This window comes from Palaemon carinicauda, chromosome 17 (genome assembly GCF_036898095.1).
Source record: "Palaemon carinicauda isolate YSFRI2023 chromosome 17, ASM3689809v2, whole genome shotgun sequence".
Classification (NCBI taxonomy): domain Eukaryota; kingdom Metazoa; phylum Arthropoda; class Malacostraca; order Decapoda; family Palaemonidae; genus Palaemon; species Palaemon carinicauda.
In genome coordinates, this window is record NC_090741.1 from 41,843,199 (window position 1) to 41,862,677 (window position 19,479).

At 37.2% G+C, this 19,479-nt stretch overlaps 1 protein-coding gene across 4 annotated transcripts in view; it reads right to left on the reverse strand.

Moving 5' to 3' along the window:
- Positions 1 to 19,479, reverse strand: part of LOC137656694 (uncharacterized) — an 89,434-nt gene that overhangs the window by 11,186 nt on the left and 58,769 nt on the right. For all 4 annotated transcript variants that reach the window (XM_068390896.1, XM_068390898.1, XM_068390895.1 and 1 more), the window contains exons 9-13: positions 18,506 to 18,743; positions 10,948 to 11,120; positions 10,345 to 10,480; positions 9,883 to 10,024; positions 5,622 to 5,809 (exon numbers count right to left, since the gene is read on the reverse strand). In XM_068390896.1, the coding sequence (XP_068246997.1) occupies positions 5,622 to 5,809; positions 9,883 to 10,024; positions 10,345 to 10,480; positions 10,948 to 11,120; positions 18,506 to 18,743 (877 nt within the window). The remainder of the gene's footprint in view (positions 1 to 5,621; positions 5,810 to 9,882; positions 10,025 to 10,344; positions 10,481 to 10,947; positions 11,121 to 18,505; positions 18,744 to 19,479) is intronic.

Genomic DNA, 19,479 nt, shown 5'->3' on the forward strand with positions numbered 1-19,479 from the left:
ATATGTGTTTCTTGGTGTTGAGACAGGGTAATACCCTGTGGATTTGCAGGAAGGCTGTTGCACATATCCCGAGTGCACTTGGTTGTCCTACACTGCTCTGCAATTGCTCCTCAGATTGCTCTGGACTCAAAATTTGAGCCAGCAGATCCCTATGATTGGAAATAAACCCCAGAATACAAGCAGGATGGAAGAATTGGAAAAAAGTGCGTGGGGTACTATGCGACAGGAAAATAGGGGTCAAGTTGAAAGGTAAGGTACATAGGACAGTTGTGAGACTGGCAATGATGTATGGAGTGGAGACGTGGGCAAAAAAGAAGACAGAAGAGAAGATGGATGTGGTGGAGATGAGAATGTTGAGATGGATGTGTGGGGTGACAAGAATAGATAAAATAAGAAATGGGGGTAATTAGGGGTACCACAGGAGTTAGAAAACTATCAGATAAGATCCAAGAAAGTAGACTGAGGTGGTATGGTCATGTCATGAGAAGAGATGGACAGTATATTGGGAGGAGAGCGATGGAAATGGAGGTACAGGGCACGAGAAGGAGAGGGAGACCAAAGCGAAGGTGGGTGGACTGTATCAAGGATGACCTTTGATCACAGGGATTAACCGGTGATGAGGTGTGGGACAGAGGTAGATGGAGAAAGCTGACCAGAAACATCGACCCCACATAGAAGTGGGAAAAGATGTAGACAAAGAAGAAGAAGATCTTGTTTCCAACCAGAGCGATCTGCCGGCTCAAATTTTGAGTCCAGAGCAATCTGAGGATCAATTGCAGAGCAGTGAAGGACAACCAAGTGCACTCAGGATGTGTGCCACAGCCTTCCTGCAAATCCACAGGGTATTACCCTGTCTCAACACCAAGAAACACCACATATTGTCTGAAGGTGTAAGGCATACTTGCACCTGCTCTGATCCCCTTAGACAGCATCTATGTTAATTGTGCATAAAATATTCTATGTATATTGTGTATCATGTGATTGCCTTTTATGAGATCAAACTATAATGAACTACATAATTTCTTTTTCTTCACCTCTATCCCAACTTCTAGTTCAGTAAGTTCAAAAATACAAGAAAGAATGAATGATAAAAGTATTGTTAATTAGTACATATATGGCCATAAACAACAGAACAAAAAATATTTGTTTTATGAACAAATGATTTGGATATCAACAACTATTTTGTTTACATTTCAACTTTCCTACGATAGTAAACAATTACCATAGTTGTTACAAATGACAACTGGACAAAAACTAGCAAAAGAATTGTTAGAAAAAGTCAATTTCCTATGCCTGTAATGTACCTGGCTAACAGCTCTATGGCATACAGACATGCTAGATGTTACATCTTAGCAATCCATGTTTGCCAGCAGTTATAAAAGAGGTTGAGAAACCTGGTGGAGTAAAGAGAACTTTGGGTGTGGAGGAAATGCATCCCTAAATCTCGAAGTCACAGGCAGCAGGATGACGGATTGGGTTTAAGGCGATAGACAAACTATCTCTTCGGCTTCAACTCCTGATGCCTCGTGGATGATCTTACTGGAATTAGTATGAACTGGCAGGGGTCGCTTGCCTTAGTTAGATAGGCACTGCGCATCACAAGGAACTGGCTATCCTTTGATGAATCTAGCCAATGAATCCTCTATGGATTTAGTCAGTCAATGGAAAGAGAAGATGACAGAATGGACAGCAGTCCCGGGCGTCGCAGGGCACCAAGAACCTCCCGATTTATTAATACTAAAGAAATATTAAATATTGGTAATTAGAATGTCAAAACCATGAATCAGATTGGGAAGTTACAGCAAGTGGAAAATGAGTGAGTTTAGATATCTTGGCCCTAAGTGAAACACGTGGGGGGAATGGAAAGGAAACCTTAGACCAAAGCAATATATATATCTACTCAGAGAGGACAGATGGAGTTGGAAGAGAAGGGGTAGTAATGATGATGACACCAAGAGCAGAAAAGGTATTAACCGAATGGAAAGCTGTAAATAGTAGATTGTTAATCGCAAAGTTTAAATCAAAGTAGTGCGCAATATCAGTATTATCGTTTACTATGAACCAACAAGCGAGTCCCCTGAAGAAAGGAAAGATGAATACTATACTATGAAGAACTGCAAAGTGTAATGGATAGGATCCCAGAGAGAAATGTAATTAGTGACTTCAATGCTAAAGTTGGAAGGAATAATCAAGGAATAAAGAATGTGATGGTTGAGGGTCTTGGCAAAGTTGCAAAAGAAAATGGAGCACATTTCATAAGTTTCTGTTCAACAAACAATCTTGTCATTGGGGGTACTCTTTTTCAGTAAAAAGGACATCCACAAATATAGATAGACTTCACCATGTGCCAATTACAAAAATCGGATAGATCACATAGCTATTAATAAAGAGGAGGAGGACTGAGAAATGTAAAGCTATAGAGGTGCAGATATTGGTAGTGATCACCAGCTCCTCATTGGTACACTGAAATTAAAACAAAGCCCCAAACAGAAATGTAGATAGAACTCCTAGGTTTGATACAAACCAAGCTTCTAGAAGATGAGCACAGACACACATTTGCATTTGAATGAAGGAATCGATTTGAAGTCTTAAGAGACTTTAGGAGCAGACAATTAATTAAAATTGGTGATATTAAAAGAATATCAGTCATTTGGTAGTGAAGTTTCGTGACATTGGTGATATAAAAAAAATATCAGTTATTTGGTAGTGAAGTTTCGTGACAGGCAGTTAGAAGAAAGCCATGGATATCAATTGATACATGGGATACTATAAAAAGGAAACAAAAAAAGAAATTGATTGTTGAAAGTTTTTGAGGAATTAATGAAAATTACAAGGTAGAGCATGCTAAGTATGCCAGTATTGGTAGTGAGGTCAAAAGAAAAGCCAAGAATGACTAGAGAGAAAATATACAGGCAAGCTGATGAGGCTGGCAAAGTTAGGAATTCAGTGAGTGGCTATGGTGTAAGAATCACTCAATAGAATTATTAATGAAATTTCTATGGAGGCAAAGAAGAATATACCCATCAAAAAGAGAGATGGACCTGTTATAAAAACAGAGGATGAAGAAAGGCAACATTGGATGGAACACTTTAGAGGTCAATAATAGGAGATACAAAGGGAATAATCTTATTGATATACTTGAAGCTGATGTAAGACCTTGATGTACCCATGAATTAATTAAGTGTGCTTGAAGTGGAAGCTATCATTAAAAAACTCAGGAGACGGAATAAATGCCAAGATGATACTGGGTGAAAATGAAGTGACCCCTAGAATACTTTCAAGATTATTTTGTAGATTGCGGCATGAAGAGGAAAAACCTGATGAATGGGAGTTAGGAGTGTTGGTGTAAATGGCCAAAAACAAAGACCTGACTGCTTGCAATAATTACAGAGGCATCACACTTATACTAGTTCTCATGAAAATACATAGTATGCTTATTCTAAAGACTAGAGAGAAAGATTGTTGAAAAGCCGAGAGATGAATAAGCAAGATTTAGAAAAGGTATAAGTTGTACTGACCAAATTTTCATTTTGATGCATGTGGTAAAGCAATATATAGAATATAGATATACACTTTTGATGGCATTTGTGGACTACAAAAAAGCCTTCAATAGTTTGCAACGGTCAATATTGTGGAGAATCCTGCGATATTATGGAATTCCTTTCAAATATGTAAATTTGATCAAGTCTGTTCATAGACATAGCACTTGCAAAGTTTGTTAGTGAAGTCCTATCAAATGAATTTCCAATGAACAGCAGAATACTCCAAGAGAATGTGTTGTCACCTATGTTGCTTATCCTCCTCATGGACTTTGTAATGTGTAAAACAGTTGGGAGATGGTGGAGAATGATTGGACTGGAGTATGCTGATGATGCTGTCCTTATTAGCAGAACAACACATGATCTGCAATGCTTGCTTACCAGAATGCTGGAAATATCACAGGTTGGTTGGGCTTAAGATAAATAGAAGAAAGCCAGAGATGATGAGAATGGAATATGCAATGGAAAATGATATATCATTTGAAGGAGGAAGGAGAAAGGATTAATGAGGTAGAATCCTTCAAGCATTTAGGAACTATGATCTCCAATACAGGGTCAGAATTAGAGATAGTGAGAGATTGAAAAAAGAAAATCAGATAATGGAAGGGTTAAGTAAAATTTGGAAATCAATTCGCCTGAAATTACATAAAAAATCTGGCTATATATCAATTTAGTGAGATAGGTGTTACTGTATGGACATTAGTTGTGGTATGACAATGAAACAATCTCCAACCGATTTAGCAGATTTGAGAACAAAGCCCTCAGAAGAATATTAGGAGTTGAATGGCAAGACAGAATTAGAAATGAAACTATAGGAGAGATTATTTGCTATATGTGGATGAGATCATGATGAAGGGAGGATGGAGATGGTTTGGGCATGCTCTTTGGACTTTCCAAGAGAGATTAGTTCACCAAACATTTAACCCGGCTCCAAAAGACACTACAAGCGTTGGAAGACCCAAACTTACAAGGTTAAGAACTATGAAGCATGAAGTAAGAGATGATGAATGGAGAAGGATTGAATTAAAAGCTCAAGACAGAGATGACTGGCCATTGATTAATTGATTGATTGAGAATTCACTAGCATTTTGACATCTAAGGTCACTGAATCTGACATCATTTGTTACAAATAAAGAATAAAGGGATATTCAATTCAAAACAATACAAGTAAAGATGTCCTTATAAGTTGAAATAGTTTTCAGAAGACCTGCTTCTGGAATAAATCTAAAAATACCGCTAGCATGGTACGACATGTCCAAGAATCTTGGCAAGGATGAACCTGCCATCCTCACCTTGAGCCTCAAACATATTTATTTCTTACGGTATTAAAAGTGGGGCATTCGGTCAACAAGTCCCTCTCTGTCAAGGGTACCGAACAGTCATCAAAATATGGCTGGTGTTGCCCAGTCATCAGAAACTCGTGTGTTAACCGAGCGTGACCAATGCAAAAACAACAGAGTAGTCTCCCACTTTCGGGGCATCATGCTATACCTCCAAAGAGATATAAAAGTTGTTTTTTCTCTCATCTTATTTCCATCTAAACTATCCTAATGCTGTTACCAATTATTAGAAAACAAAAGTTTGTATACGTGTACGAACAAACACTTATTTCCGGGATATATAAAACCAATAAGGGGCAATGACACAGGAGAAAAGTAGCAGGTTTTGAGAGAGCATCGAGATAATAAATGGCCTAGATGAAAAAGAAATATGCTGTTAAAACAAATTGTATTTATGATATGTATATCTGGAACCAATGAATATATATGAATTTAAAGAAAAGAATGCAAGATATGAGATTCTAAAATAAAAAGTGCCTTGATAAAATATAAAATCATATTACAAATAAGTAGGTAGCAGAAAGATATGGTAGATGAGAAAACATTAGTGAAAAGACCTGGTAAACCATAGAGTAAGGGTAATATAAGGAATTGGACCAAATGGGAATTTAGGCAGAGAATACACAAGACAAAAGAATGAAAAAAGCCCACAGTAAAAATGTTACTGATAATCCTCATCAAATTAGCCTACATATATGAAAGAACCAAACATGCAATTATGAATAAGAAACAAAATATGTACCTGATGTCCAACTCAAAGATAGCTTTCTCCTTAATTGAACCACTTTTTCAAGCATTTCGAGGTAGGGAGCACCCGTTGGATTGGAAGATTTCCTGTTTGATTCCGTTTGAGCCCAGAGTTTCGACATTCTTGTTCGATACTGAATGATAAGTGTCTTGAAGTGGTCATGGATTTCTTCTTTTGAATATCTGAAAGAAAATGAAATTATAATATTGAATACTTTACAATACATTAAAAAAAATTGTGATTTGCTCTTTTAGGTAAGACACCTTCGAACTTTATGAAAATTATTATAAGGTGTGGGAGACTATATAACCAAACTGGCTGGTTTTCTGACACGGGACAAGTCAATGTACTTTGGTCTTGAAGAGGACCGAACGCCATGACTCTTAACTATCTGAGCAGAGATGATGGGCGTGTTGGACTAGGCCTCCACTATGTCAAGTGGATAGTCTTGAGAGAATCTCAATCCTATAGGATTGTGTCAAACTGGAGTGCATTTATATTGATGAGGATGCAGCATTTCTCCACCCTTTCCCTTATAAAGAATGATGGGAGAGATACTTAAATACAAACCAATGTAAAGAAAAGGTGATCTATTGGGTAGCATACCCGCATTGCTCATCCATTCCAGCCCTATAACATGACTGCTAGAATCCAAGAGAGGAAAAAGAAAAGAAAATGGGCCAGATAGCCTTACCTTTCATTCTTGGATTTATGCCATGACTGCTGTTAAGCAACTACCACAGGTCCCAAGGAGAATGTGTCCAGGGACTTATGGTTATACTCCCGTAGGTAGCGGGCGGTATAGGTTATCCGTTGTCTCCAGACTCTGGTCTTCCATACTTATGCCACATACAGATTCTTCCTGAAGGAAAGGGTTGAGCCAATTCCTTCAACTTCATGGGCTTGCACTTTCAAAGGACCACTCGCAGTTCCATCAAAGGAAGAGTAAGCACGTTTAAAGGTTTCACCATACCAGGAGATGGTGTCCTTGGAGATCAGCATTTTTCCCTTCCAGTGACAAGAAAAACCTTGTGCTCAGGTCTGAAGCACTAGGTTCTCGAGGTAGAATCTCAGCACCTTCACAGTACAGAAAATTAGGTCATCCCGATTGCTAGTCGCATATTTAGGGAAAGAGATGGCGAAGGATTCAAAACTTGGGTTGTGGGTTGCTGGGCTGTACATCTTAGCCATGAACTAAGGAATGAAGGCCAAATGAGCCTCCTTCCATCCCTTGGAATGTCTAACGGCATGCGATGTGCCATGAAGTTTGCCTACATTTTTTTGCAGAAGTGAGCGCCAAGAAAATCACGATCTTAAGTGTAAGACGCCTGCCTGATTCCCATCTTAAAAGCTCATACGGCAAGCATTTAATAGAGGCAAGACATCTGGAGATGTCCCAGGATGAGAGTCTAAGCTCTCTAGGAGGACAAGATTGCTTGAAGCTCCTCATTAACATGGACAGTTCTTAAAAGGAATAAAGGTCAAGCCTTTCACTCAGAAGACCTGGCTCAAGGCTGATCGGTAGTCCTTCACCACGGAAACTGAGAGGGGCTCTGACTGGAGAAGTACCCAGTTTATGACACCCATCATAGAAGATGGCCCATTTTCCCTGGTAAACAGCTGGAGAGGATCTACTGAGATATCTAGAGATCTCCCATGTAGTGCCTTGCAAAAACTCTCTCAGAGATGCTGGATAGTCTCCACCCCTGAAGTGACCGGGAAGTCATTAAGTTCTGGAACCATTGTACGTGCAGTTGATAAAGAAGGTTGGGCCATTCGGGTAGTTGAACCGGTACCTAAAATAAGAACAACAGAAAATCTGTAAACAATTTGGCTTGTGGCCACTTAGGAGCCATCAGGGTTAGCCCGACGTACAAAGTCGTCATCTTGTTGAGTACTTGTTGTATTGGAGGAAAGGCGTACGTATCCAGGTTGTCTCATGGATATTGAAATGGGTCTCCCAGAGGGGCAGATGGTTCTGGGATTGGACAACAAAACACTGGAAGCTTGTTGTTCAGGTGGGTTGTGAACAAGTCTATCATTGGGGAGTCCTAACAGGCAAGAAGCCTTTCCACCATGCAGGAAAGGAGGAACCAGTCTGTACCTACTATCTGGCTCAGGCAGCTGAGTGTGTCCCCCAGTACATTCCTCTTGCCTAGAATGTACCTTGCTGACAACTCTACTGCATTGTCTAACACCTAAATGCGTACTTGCTTTGCAGAGTTGAAAAAGAGTTGAGACACCGTCCCTCCCTTCTTTTTGACATTAGTCAGTGTGGTATTGTTGTCACATGGTACCATGTGTCCATCGAACTCTGTTGGAAAGATTGCAAAGCTAGAAGAGCAGCTAGCATCTTCGACAGGTTGATATGCAGGCTCTTCTCGTCTTCGAGCCTTGTTCACCAGGTGTGCAGAAATAGATGGCTGTAGAAGCCATGGGACTCATCTTGGACAAGTTCTTGAGTGTCTTTCTCTATTAACACCTTCACTTCACTCACAAGAAGGTAGCCTCTGGGAATTCTTGAGGATACAACTGGAACATGATCAGTGATTGAGAGGTGGGGGAGGGTTGATGAACAGGTGGTGGTACTCATCCAGGACGACTTTCACCAAAAAACTTTTCACACTGTATTGCTGCTATGTTGCCCAATGGCTTGACAGGCATCCCCCAGCTCATTCCAGCTGGAGTCTGGACTCGCTGATCTCAACAGCCTCTGCCTCCTTTTCCAGTTGGAAGCAGAAGGGAGAAGCATAATTGCTACCTTTCCTAAAGGTAGAAGATCCAGCAGCCACTGATCTTGATCTGGGCTTTACCATCTTTTCTGTGGCTGCTATGAAGAAGCTCTTGGGGCAGTTAATCTTGCAGGGCCACAGACTTCAAGATCACTGCTCTGTGAATAAGAGACATGACTTGCATCTCTCCACTTCTCGATGGTCTTCTCTATCTCTTCTGCAGGTTATGAGTCAAGATTTTCAGGATCGTTGCATTCCAGAGTGAGTGCAGATTCCTGTCTCAGATGGCTCGGGAAATGTCAAGCTACTGCATCTCTTCTCTTAAATATCCAGTTAACCCATTTTTGGCCAACTGAAAAGCCAAAAGAATCACTGCCTTTGCCACAGAGAAAAGAGGTCAATGAATTTCTTCATCATCTTGGGATACAACAAATCCCAGGACAAAACAAAGTACACCAAGGCTCCCAACCAGTGGTCAACCTAGCTGGTGGCCTGTAATCTTATCATTGCTGCCAATTCCATGGCTGTGGATGCAACAGAAGAGAAGAAAGTGACCTAGTACATGTGGGTCAACTTCCGGTTTATTCTAGAACCTTTACCAGGTTTGTCAAGACAAAGCCATATGTTTGACCATAGAACCAACATCACAACAGCAATCCAAAAAAACGTAACTAGAAGAAAAAGGAGAACGATTAGAAATTCCAGCTAAGTGCTGGAAAGTACATCTGTACTCCACAGCGACCAAAGTCAAAGTTGTGGTGCCCCATTGGAAACGTCCATGCCTGGCGTTCTACTGGACAGGAGATTGAGCCCCCATCAAATTAGATAGTTTCTTGTAGTGCCTGCAACCTCACCACCCTTGTGAGCTAAGGATGATCGGTTTAGGGGAGCCTTTAGATTTACCTGCTGAGTCATCAGCAGCCATTGCTTGGCCCTTCCTGGTCCTAGCCTGGGTGGAGAGGGGGCTTGGTAACTGATCATATGGATATATGGTCATGTCTCTAAGGCATTGTCTCTGCCCCTTGCCTCTGCTAATCATGAGCATCTGTTAAACCTTTAAACAAAGTGCTACCAGCCACCCGACAGCCAGCCTCATTTACCGCGTTAAAAGCTTAACAGCCATTCCAACTACGCAGAATTCATACTCTTATTAAAGGTCATAGGTTTTTATTGCATATATGAACAACTAGCAAACCACGTTAGAAAATATTATATAAGGTCTAAACAAATAGCAAGCACATATTTTGTAGAGTTAACACCCTGACTTTCAATCCCAAAACTCCTAACAAACCAATTACTCATACAGCCAATACTTGTGGTATTTAAATGTCCCTAACTGATGACTTTGACCTATCTGACAAAAGGACAGTCATAGTCATGTACAAGCATCACCTGGATATACAGATGTAAAGCAATAGGATTGTATAAAAACATACAGTACTTTTGTAAAAAAAAAAAAAAAAAAAAATTTAAACACTGACACTGCAAATTAAGACACCATTAAATCATATGAGCATACTCACCCATAGCCTAAATCCTGCATATCATCCCTGATTTTTCCAAAAACTTCACCGGTAGAATGGTTTGCCATTGATGCTTGGTGTTGCAAGTACAACTCCAAGAGACACTTGACAGCCTCATGACTCCAATATATCACTTCTACATCTAAAAATTGCATAATATTAGCTTCTAATCCTTGCTTATGTATTTAACAAAAGTATTTACCAACATTAATATCATCAAGGAATGACATAGTATATATTTCTTGAATTACCAAACTATAACTTAAAAGAGACCTTTAACAATGATAAAAGGAGTGAACTACATTTAAGAAATATAATAACGTATTATCACAGAGGGATAATAAAACATGAAAAGATTAACATTTGCATAACTATGGATTCTATCAAAATTATTAGATAAAATAGAAAAACTTCACGAGTTCTTTGACATGATCTCTACTCAACAGTCAAATCATGACATACCTCCAGTAAACTTTGAAACATCAGGACTGTAGCATACTGCTTCTTCGGTTTCTTTAACCTTCCGCATCTCTTCAAGGAATGGGAAGGCATTTCCTTGGGAATACCCCATTCGGAGGAGACCAATATGCACAGCAATCTGTTGATGAAAATGAAAGACCTTGGAAATCATTGATGCCGAAATAAAAATCTTGACCCCTAAAAATAGAGGTTTCAAATTGTAAAGGTTATCGACATAAAAGTAATTCCTCCAATAGGTAACTTTTCTGGCTCTATACTGAAAGCAAACTTGCTTAAGAGGTTAGCCACAAAATAAAAAATTCTTGACAAATAAAAGCTTTGGAGACCAATAGATAATTATATATGATCTAATTATGAGATTTACATTCACTTCATAGATGCATCAAACAAATTTCATAATTCAAAAGCCCCGTGGTAAACCACTTTGTCCCAGAAACATGATACAATGAAACATACTGTTCAGATACTCTTGGGAAGTTCAACGACTATGTTATCAATTCAGGGTCTAATCAAGTTCTAACTCATTGCCCTGACCATTTCATACTAATCAAACATGCCCTAAGACAAACTAAACCACGACTCTACCTCTGGAACATCGCGTTTTGGGAAGCCAGAAGCTGCATATGCCTTAGCCACCTGCAACCAAAGATCACTAGCGTGATGGCTGACATTCTGGTTCACGTGAGCTTCAAGCACATCAGGGTAAGTCTCCAGCAATGCTCTAGATTCTTCTGAAGACCATAACTGTTGACTTGCTTCTGTATAGGAGAAAAAAAGGTATATGAATTTGATTTATGCAAAATGTTTTAAAAGTACAAAGACCATGCATATCTTATCTTTTATTATTTTATAAAGGAAGACTTGAGACAACTTTTTTTAAATTTAGAGCTTTCCTTAAGAGAATCATCATCATCTCCTCCTATGCCTTTTGCCACAAAGGGCCTTGGTTAGATTTTGCCAGTTTCTCTATCTTGAGCTTTTAAATCAATACTTCACCATTCATCTTCTACTTCACGCTTCCTAGTCCTCAGCCATGTAGGCCTGGGTCTCCCAACTCCTCCATGGTCTCATTCACATATGGCCCGTGAGTAATTTCTTTTATAGTTTCATTTCTAATCCTGTCCTGCCATTCAACTCCCAATATTATTCACGGATTTGTCCTCAAATATACTAAATCTGTTGGAGATAGTTTCATTGTCATACCACGACTCATATCCATACATTAACAGCAATCTCACTAAACTGATATATAGCCAGATATTTATATGTAATTTCAGGCGATTTAATTTCCAAATATTACTTAACCTAGCCATTGTCCAATTTTCTACTTTCAATCTTTCAATAAACTCCAATTCTAATGATCCTGTTGTAGAGATTATAGTTGCTAAATATTTAAATGATTCCACTTCATTAATCCTTTCTCCTTCCAATGATATTTCATCTTCCATTGCATATTCCTTTATCATCCCTGGTCTTTCTTCTATTTATCTTAAGAGATTATGAAAAACTTTATACTTTGAAATGGATAATTTTTTGAGTAAATGATATACAGTCAGCCTTCCTTATTAGCAGGTGTTGGGTAACAAACACGCACAAAGAAGGAGAATCCCTGAATACTTCTTGCCCTAGGGTGGGATAACTCCTATCACAACCATCTGCCAATTGCAATCGACTTTCACACTAAGTACTGTCTAATATTGTTTTTACTTGGTTTCTTTCAGTGTACGTATTGTACTGTTATATGAACACATTTCAGTAAGTGTACATGTGCACACATGTACACTATGTACTAGATACGGTAAGGCTTCGGTACAGTACAGTAGGTAACACTACAGAAGTCACGGGACACTCAAAACACCAAAAACTGTTGATCTTATCTAATATAACACTCGCTAATACAGTAGCGTATAGTACAGTAACACTTGTATAATACTATCAATACAGTACAGATTAATTGCACTGTAAGTGTTCGCTGTTTTCGTTCGGACGACTCGCATTGTTTGCCAACTCACCGCACGCACAGCCTACATTTATATTTTATAGACTACTGTAGTACTGTATTTACTTACAGTACTATACAGTACAGTTAATAAACAATACTATACATTACTGTAATACTATATTTTACAATGATACTTTAAGATTAACTAAGTGTAAATATTTTATACAAAGACCACTAACCATTTTAGTAAAGTTCTACGCAGCAGTGTAAAACATGACCCAACTCCTGATGCGTTGTCTCTTGTACAGTACTGTACCGTAGGGAGTCACACATTTACAGTACATTAAATTGGTAAATATGTCATACAATATGTAGTGCTTACTTCCTTTGGTAAAAATATAAAACTACAGAGACTGTGAGCTGCGCTTTATTCCTATTACTTTAGGATCTCTATAGTTATAATAAACAAAAGATAAATATCATGCGAGTAATATTGCAATAGGTTGGTTATCTACAGTAGAGTAGTTAGGTTGTTTTCAGATAACTGTATATATACAAACAACTAAACAAGTAATTATCATAAACATCCCTTTTCTTTAGGTTTTGACAAAAATAAGTAAACTAAACAAAATGATACAACATAAGAAACAAGTAAGATCCATAGTTTACATTAAAATGTAAAACCAATAAATTATTCGCCTTTCATCTTTTCTTGCAGACGAGCTGATCTTCTTGGCAATTTAGGCATGTCCCAAATAGGAGAGCTTGTTTGTTCGCCATTAACGTTGGTTTCCCTTGATTTGCTAGATTTTTTGATTTCTGGTATTGCCGATGAATCCTCTATAGTTGGACGAATATGAATTTTATTTCTTCTATATATTCCTCCTTCCTTTCTTTCAATTATATAGGATCGGTTTCCTTCAGTATGACTAATGAACCCTTTTTCCAACCGTTCTTGTCTGATTTTGATAATATACAGGTTGCCCCACGTTTAATGGAGTCATTTCTTTTGCAGTTTTATCATAATATTTCTTTACAGATTCCCGCCGGGTTTACCTCTTTTGAGAAACTGTACTATCACTGTTTATAATTTCAGGAATTATCGAATGTAATTTACATCCGAACATCATCTGAGCTTTACAGAGGTTAGAGTCTTGAAGTGGTGTATTTCTCAACTCTAGTAATAGCAAATACCGATTTCTTACCCCCAAGTCTTTTTCATGATATTCATTTACTATTTTAACTGCCACTTCAGCCTTCCCATTTCCTAGAGGATGTTTCGGAAATGACATCATATGCTCTATACCCCACTCTTTAATAAAACCTTTAAACTGAAATGAGCTAAATTATGGTCCTCCATTGGACACAAATTGGGTAGGAATATTGTATCTAGCACACATCTTGATTATTGCTATCACAAGGTTTTACATTGTTGACATTAGAAACTCGTTCTTCAGTAAATGCAGAATAATAAACAACAATAACTAAATTTCTTCTAGCAATCTGAAACAAATCTACACCAATTTCATTCCAGGGTCAGCCTCCGTCATCAACATGCATCAACGATTCTTTCTGGTTTCGAGGTTTATACTGCTGGCAAATGTCACATGAATAGACCATTTTCTTTACTTCTTTCGACATCCCAGCCCAGAATATTGCATCTCTTGCTTGTCACATCAAGCTATTGTAACCAAGATGAGCTGCATAGTTTTGGTTTGATTGAATTTCGCAGTTTACCAGGAATCAGTATACGAGTTCCCTTTAGAATGATGCCAACTTGGTAACTCATGATGTCCCTAAAATCGAAGTACGGTTTTAATACTTTCGGAATTTTGTGTTTACCAGCAGGCCATCCTTTCTTGATTACAGACAATTCTTGCACCTCTTCGTCGTTTGTGGTGGCGTCTCTATCTTCCTTTAAATTTGAATCAGGGTATTTTTTCATGAATCCATCGTCCTTACTAGTGTTTCCGTAATTTCCTCTTTGCACAGGCCCTACTAAGGGTTTCGGCAAACAATAAGATTTTTCCGCTTTTTACTGATATTTGACGTAGTACCGGTTCAACTTCATCATAAAAACTTGTAAACGCATTGGAGCTTGACTTAATGGCTTTGTGAGAATTGAGGCAAAAGGCCTATGGTCATTATGAACATGTCGCCGTAAAGTATACTCGTCAAATCACTCTAAACAAAAAACGCATCAAGAACTTCCTTTTCAATTTGAGCCCCATTACATTCATTTCTAGCTAAGGTCCTTGATGCATATTCTATTGGATTTCCCTCCTGCATAATGACTGCACCAATACGATCTTTGCTGCTGTCAACCTATAATACACGCTCCTACTTTGATCAAAATGAGCCAGAACTGGTTCATGAGTGATCTTTTCTTTGATCAATGAGAAAAGGGAGTGGATTCATCATTCCATTCAAATTTACATTCTTGTTAATCCTCGGATAGGTTCTAAATCATCAACCAGATTGGGTAAAAACCTTGATAGCTATTGCACCATTCCACAAAGCCTCCAAATTCCTGAAACATCCATAACGGCAAGCATTTCTTTAATGGCCTTTATCTCCTTCTCATCAACCAACAAACCGGATAATGTTAAATGATGCCCCATAAACGAGATTTCCTTTTTTCTATAAATAGATTTCTTTTCCTTTAGTTTGATCCTTTGGCCTTGAGACTACGCTTAAGTAATGACTGAAGAATTTGTTTGTGATCACACATTGTATTGTCTTCCTCATTTCCAAAACCAACAACCATAATATCATCACCCACACACTATACACGCTGAAGCCCCTCCAATGTCTCATTTAATTTTCGCTGAAATATTTTACTGCTCACCTTCAGCCTCAATGGTAGACGAGCCCATCGATATCTATCAAAGGGGGTCATCATTGTTGTTAACTTGCTGGATTCCTCTAGTCTCATATGCTAAAATGCATCTTGAACATCCAGTTTGCTAAGTACCTTTGCATGTTTTATCCTCCAAAATAGGTAATTTGTAATTTTTCCTTTTAAGAGCCTTGTTGAGTATCTGAGGATCGATACATATTCTAAACTTTCCTTTTGTTTTTTGAACGACTGCCATTTGACTAAACCATTCAGTTGGTTAAGTCTCTGGAATCAAAACTCCTCTTTTCACAAGAGTGTAACTATTTCAACTTTTGATTTCAATGCAATGGGTAAATGTCGGTACGGTATTATTCTTGCTTGTAATGTAGAATCTACATTAAGTTTAGCATCTCCAAGGTCACCAACGTCACTGATCTCATGCATTACGTCAGTTTTTTATACAAAGGCTTTACCATTGATAAAAACAAATCCCATTTCTTGACATGTTTTGAGCTAAGTAAACACATTGGGTCATTTGAAACTACAATGAAGGTTGCATTTCTAATTTCATCCTTTTTGGGGTTCTTCACATTCAATGTCGTCTCGCCATTGGTCGAAAGCTTGGATTTATTCCACGTGGCAAGTTTCATAGACGTTGGTTGCACTTGATCCCTTTAGACATACCTCTGACATATTAAATTCGTCAGCACTAGTGTCCAAATGAAACCTAACCTCAGTACTGTTTACAATTAGCAATGTAGTTAATCTACTTGAACTTTTCACTGCTACCGGTGCCATCCACATGTAAGGATTGTAGCCTTCATCTGCCTCTTTGTTCTTCTCTTTAACAATTTTACCTTTTCTTACAACAGCCTTGAAATGATTTCTTCCTTAACATGCTTCACAGACTTTTTGCAAAGCTGGGCACTTTGATTTTTCAAATTCATGATTATACACACAAAATTGACACTTCACCAGCATATCTGTTCATATTTTTAAGTCTAAAATAATTTAGTTAAGGAACCATCTGCAGTTCTGGTTCTCGAATTGTTCATCTTACAAACATTCTCAGAACCAACTTCACACATCTCTTTAGCACAATTTACTGTTGCTTCATAAGCCCAAAAGCTTTTTCTACATTCAAGTTTATTTCGTGAAGTAGCAGCTACTGTAGTTTCCCTGTCACTGAAAACACAATTTTATACGTTATCATTCGTTCTTTTTCTTGATAATTACATTTATCGGCCTGAACCTTGAGTTCTATAAAAAATGGATTAAATGGCTACTTGTATGCAATTTTCCAGAACCTGAAGGACTAACACTTCAATGGTATGGTAATTTCATCATCAAGATTATCTTTCTGTTTCTGTTTCAAAAGGAGAGTACTTCTCGCAAACCTGGTAATATGCGATCTTTTATCTCATAGGTTATACGATTCTCTGTGCCGCAAAAGAGTGAAACTGTGAAGAAAGAACCCGCAGATAAGGATGGCCAAAAGTACAGTACTGTATCTGCAAAATAGACTGTAATCCAACATCTAAGAAAAATTTTTTTTTTATTACAACTAGCTTCCAAAGGTTTATTTTTATCATGTATGGGGCTAATATTTACTCCAAGATATCCAATGTCTGAAAAGTCACACAAGATAAGAGAATCTGATCAGTGTTTTCCATAAAGGAAAAAAAAAATTCTTTCTACCTCCAGTTTTTAAATATCAAAATGGTAAACAAACGATACCTTAATTTCTAGCTATATGCATGACCCATATATTTATCTGATTTGTTATCTTGCTTTTCATTAATTTCTGATCATGAATAATCCTTCCACCCTATAATAACAATTATGGAGAGACCCCAGTAGGAAAGTGTGGTATTGCGTGGGTTAACACCATGAAATAATAGTGATGGTCAAAAATACATAATAAACAAGAAAACTAGCTGGAAAAATATATGGTTCGCGTAAGTAGCGTGAAATTCAAGTTTACAGTAATGACCTATACAGGTAAATCATATTAGGACCTTTGAATTCATTTTGCTCCATCATGCCTTGCTTCGCTTGCAAATAAACAATATCACTGTTCCTCCATTCTGTTAAGCGGAGCATGGATGAGACGAGTACAGTACGTCAATCATGTGGGTCATTATTTCAGGGATATTTCTTTCTTACACATGAGCAATAATAGCTATACAGATTAAACAGTGTGTTTTCAACAATCAATAACCAAAATATATGAAATTACTACTAAACTTTTAAATAGACTGAATTCCCGTGGGAGACATCTTGTGACAGTAGTCATGGGGAAACTGAAGCAAATGGGAAAAAAGGACTTGTCAAACAAACTCTGGAAACTCATGCGTAATTATTTGGAGAAAAAAAAAAAAAGCTGTTAAAAGTGAATGCAAGCAACACATGTGCAGTAACCTACTATCATTCTCCACAAAGTGAACAATGAACTTTGGAAATGAATTGTTCACATTTTACTCGATTGATACGCAAGTTATTATGCTCTGGTGCCCATTGGTCATACAGAAAGATGCCAAAATGGCCAGCATTCTTCTACTTCATATAGCGAATTCAGTTTCACTAGAAATTAAAGTACCAAATATTAACCTAAATAGTTTTAGTTTTATAATCTTTCAAAATCACCTAATAGTTGTCCATAAAATGCTAAGTGCTGTCATCTTATTTTTAGGCCATTTACTCACTTAAATAATCCCTGGCCAACCAGTTATAACTTTTTCACACCAAAATTTTCATCCTTAGAATTAAAACAAATTCCATGAGCTATAGCAATAAATTTTTAGTCACATAATCATAATTATCATTATTGTTGTTACTGTAAGCAAAGCTGTAACCCCAAGGCCCAGGAGTGACAATAGAAAAAGCAAGCAAATACAGGAACAGAAATTGAGAGCTAAAGAATAAACCATGAAAGAAAACAACAATATACATATGGTATTAAGTAACAGTGCTATTAAAATTATTAATATATAAAAAATACTCTGATATTGTATATCACATCCAAAAAATAAATAATTTTTGACTAACTTCTAGGTTAAGGTTGGACACTAAAAACATTCTCTTACAGATTTTGAACCTTTATCTTTGGATTAACTATTGCACTAATAGTATCATTACAATAGATCTCCAAGAGTCATGAACAGAAATTAACGATTTCTGTCATAAAACAGAACTTTCTACACTGATGATAAATTCTAAAAAGAATATAAGGATATAAAGAAAGCAAGCGAAGTTAATTATCAAAAAATTAATATTTGCAAAACCTGAACCATAAAAAGTTGTCTACAAAAACTGAACCATAAGTTAATATCTGCAAAACCTGAATCAAAGTGTATACATACGAAGCCTAAGGCGAAATTTCCTTTTCATCCTCATATCAACAGTCCTCGATGTTTGAACATGGGGCCATTTTCCATGAGCTCCGTGTATTTCCGAGAGTTCACGATAGTACGAGACATCCCGGCGAATAGCTCCTGGCAAACTGTTATGGAGTTGAGTTTTTTCAAAGCCTTTGATGATTCCATTCAAGATGTCTTTCAGTTTGCTAGTAGAGTATTCATAACCTTCCTCATGCAACTTCTGTAAAGAACAATATTGAATTAAAACATATGAATTTCTTAAAATGGTCCCCTCTTTTATGTATGGGAATTCTAATCTGTGGAAACTCACTTGGGAAATTCATGGCCTTTAATAAGTTCAAAATAAATGCACCTAAAAGGTCAGAGTAAATGGTTTGACATTCTGAATGACAGTAAAAACTCATATCAATTTGTATCACAGTGCACATCAAAGATGACTTGCAAGAAACAAATCCTATCTATCTATCTATCTATATATATATATATCTATATATATCTATATATATCTATCTATCTATCTATCTATCTATCTATATATATATATATATATATATATATATATATATATATATATATATATATATATATATATATATATTAAAACTTAATAAAAGTGACTGCTACCCAAGTGTCTATTAATTGTTAGAAATATTTTTCAAATTGATTTTGAATCTGAAGCACATGAAAACATTATAAAAATCCATATATAATATGGGAAGGAATTAACATGCCAAACTGGTAAAAGACCTAGTCCTGGAATAAGTGCCAAGAAATCCACAGATCCCAATTTAATTTGCCTCGACAGTTTCCTTTGGCCACTATTCATATGAATACGGTTAAAATGTCAAGACGCTAATAAAAAGCTAGTAAATTTGACTATATTTTTCAATATTTCCTTAGCTTGCTCTTATTCTTTAATTCTACCATTATAATGAAAAACGTTAAGAAAACAGAGA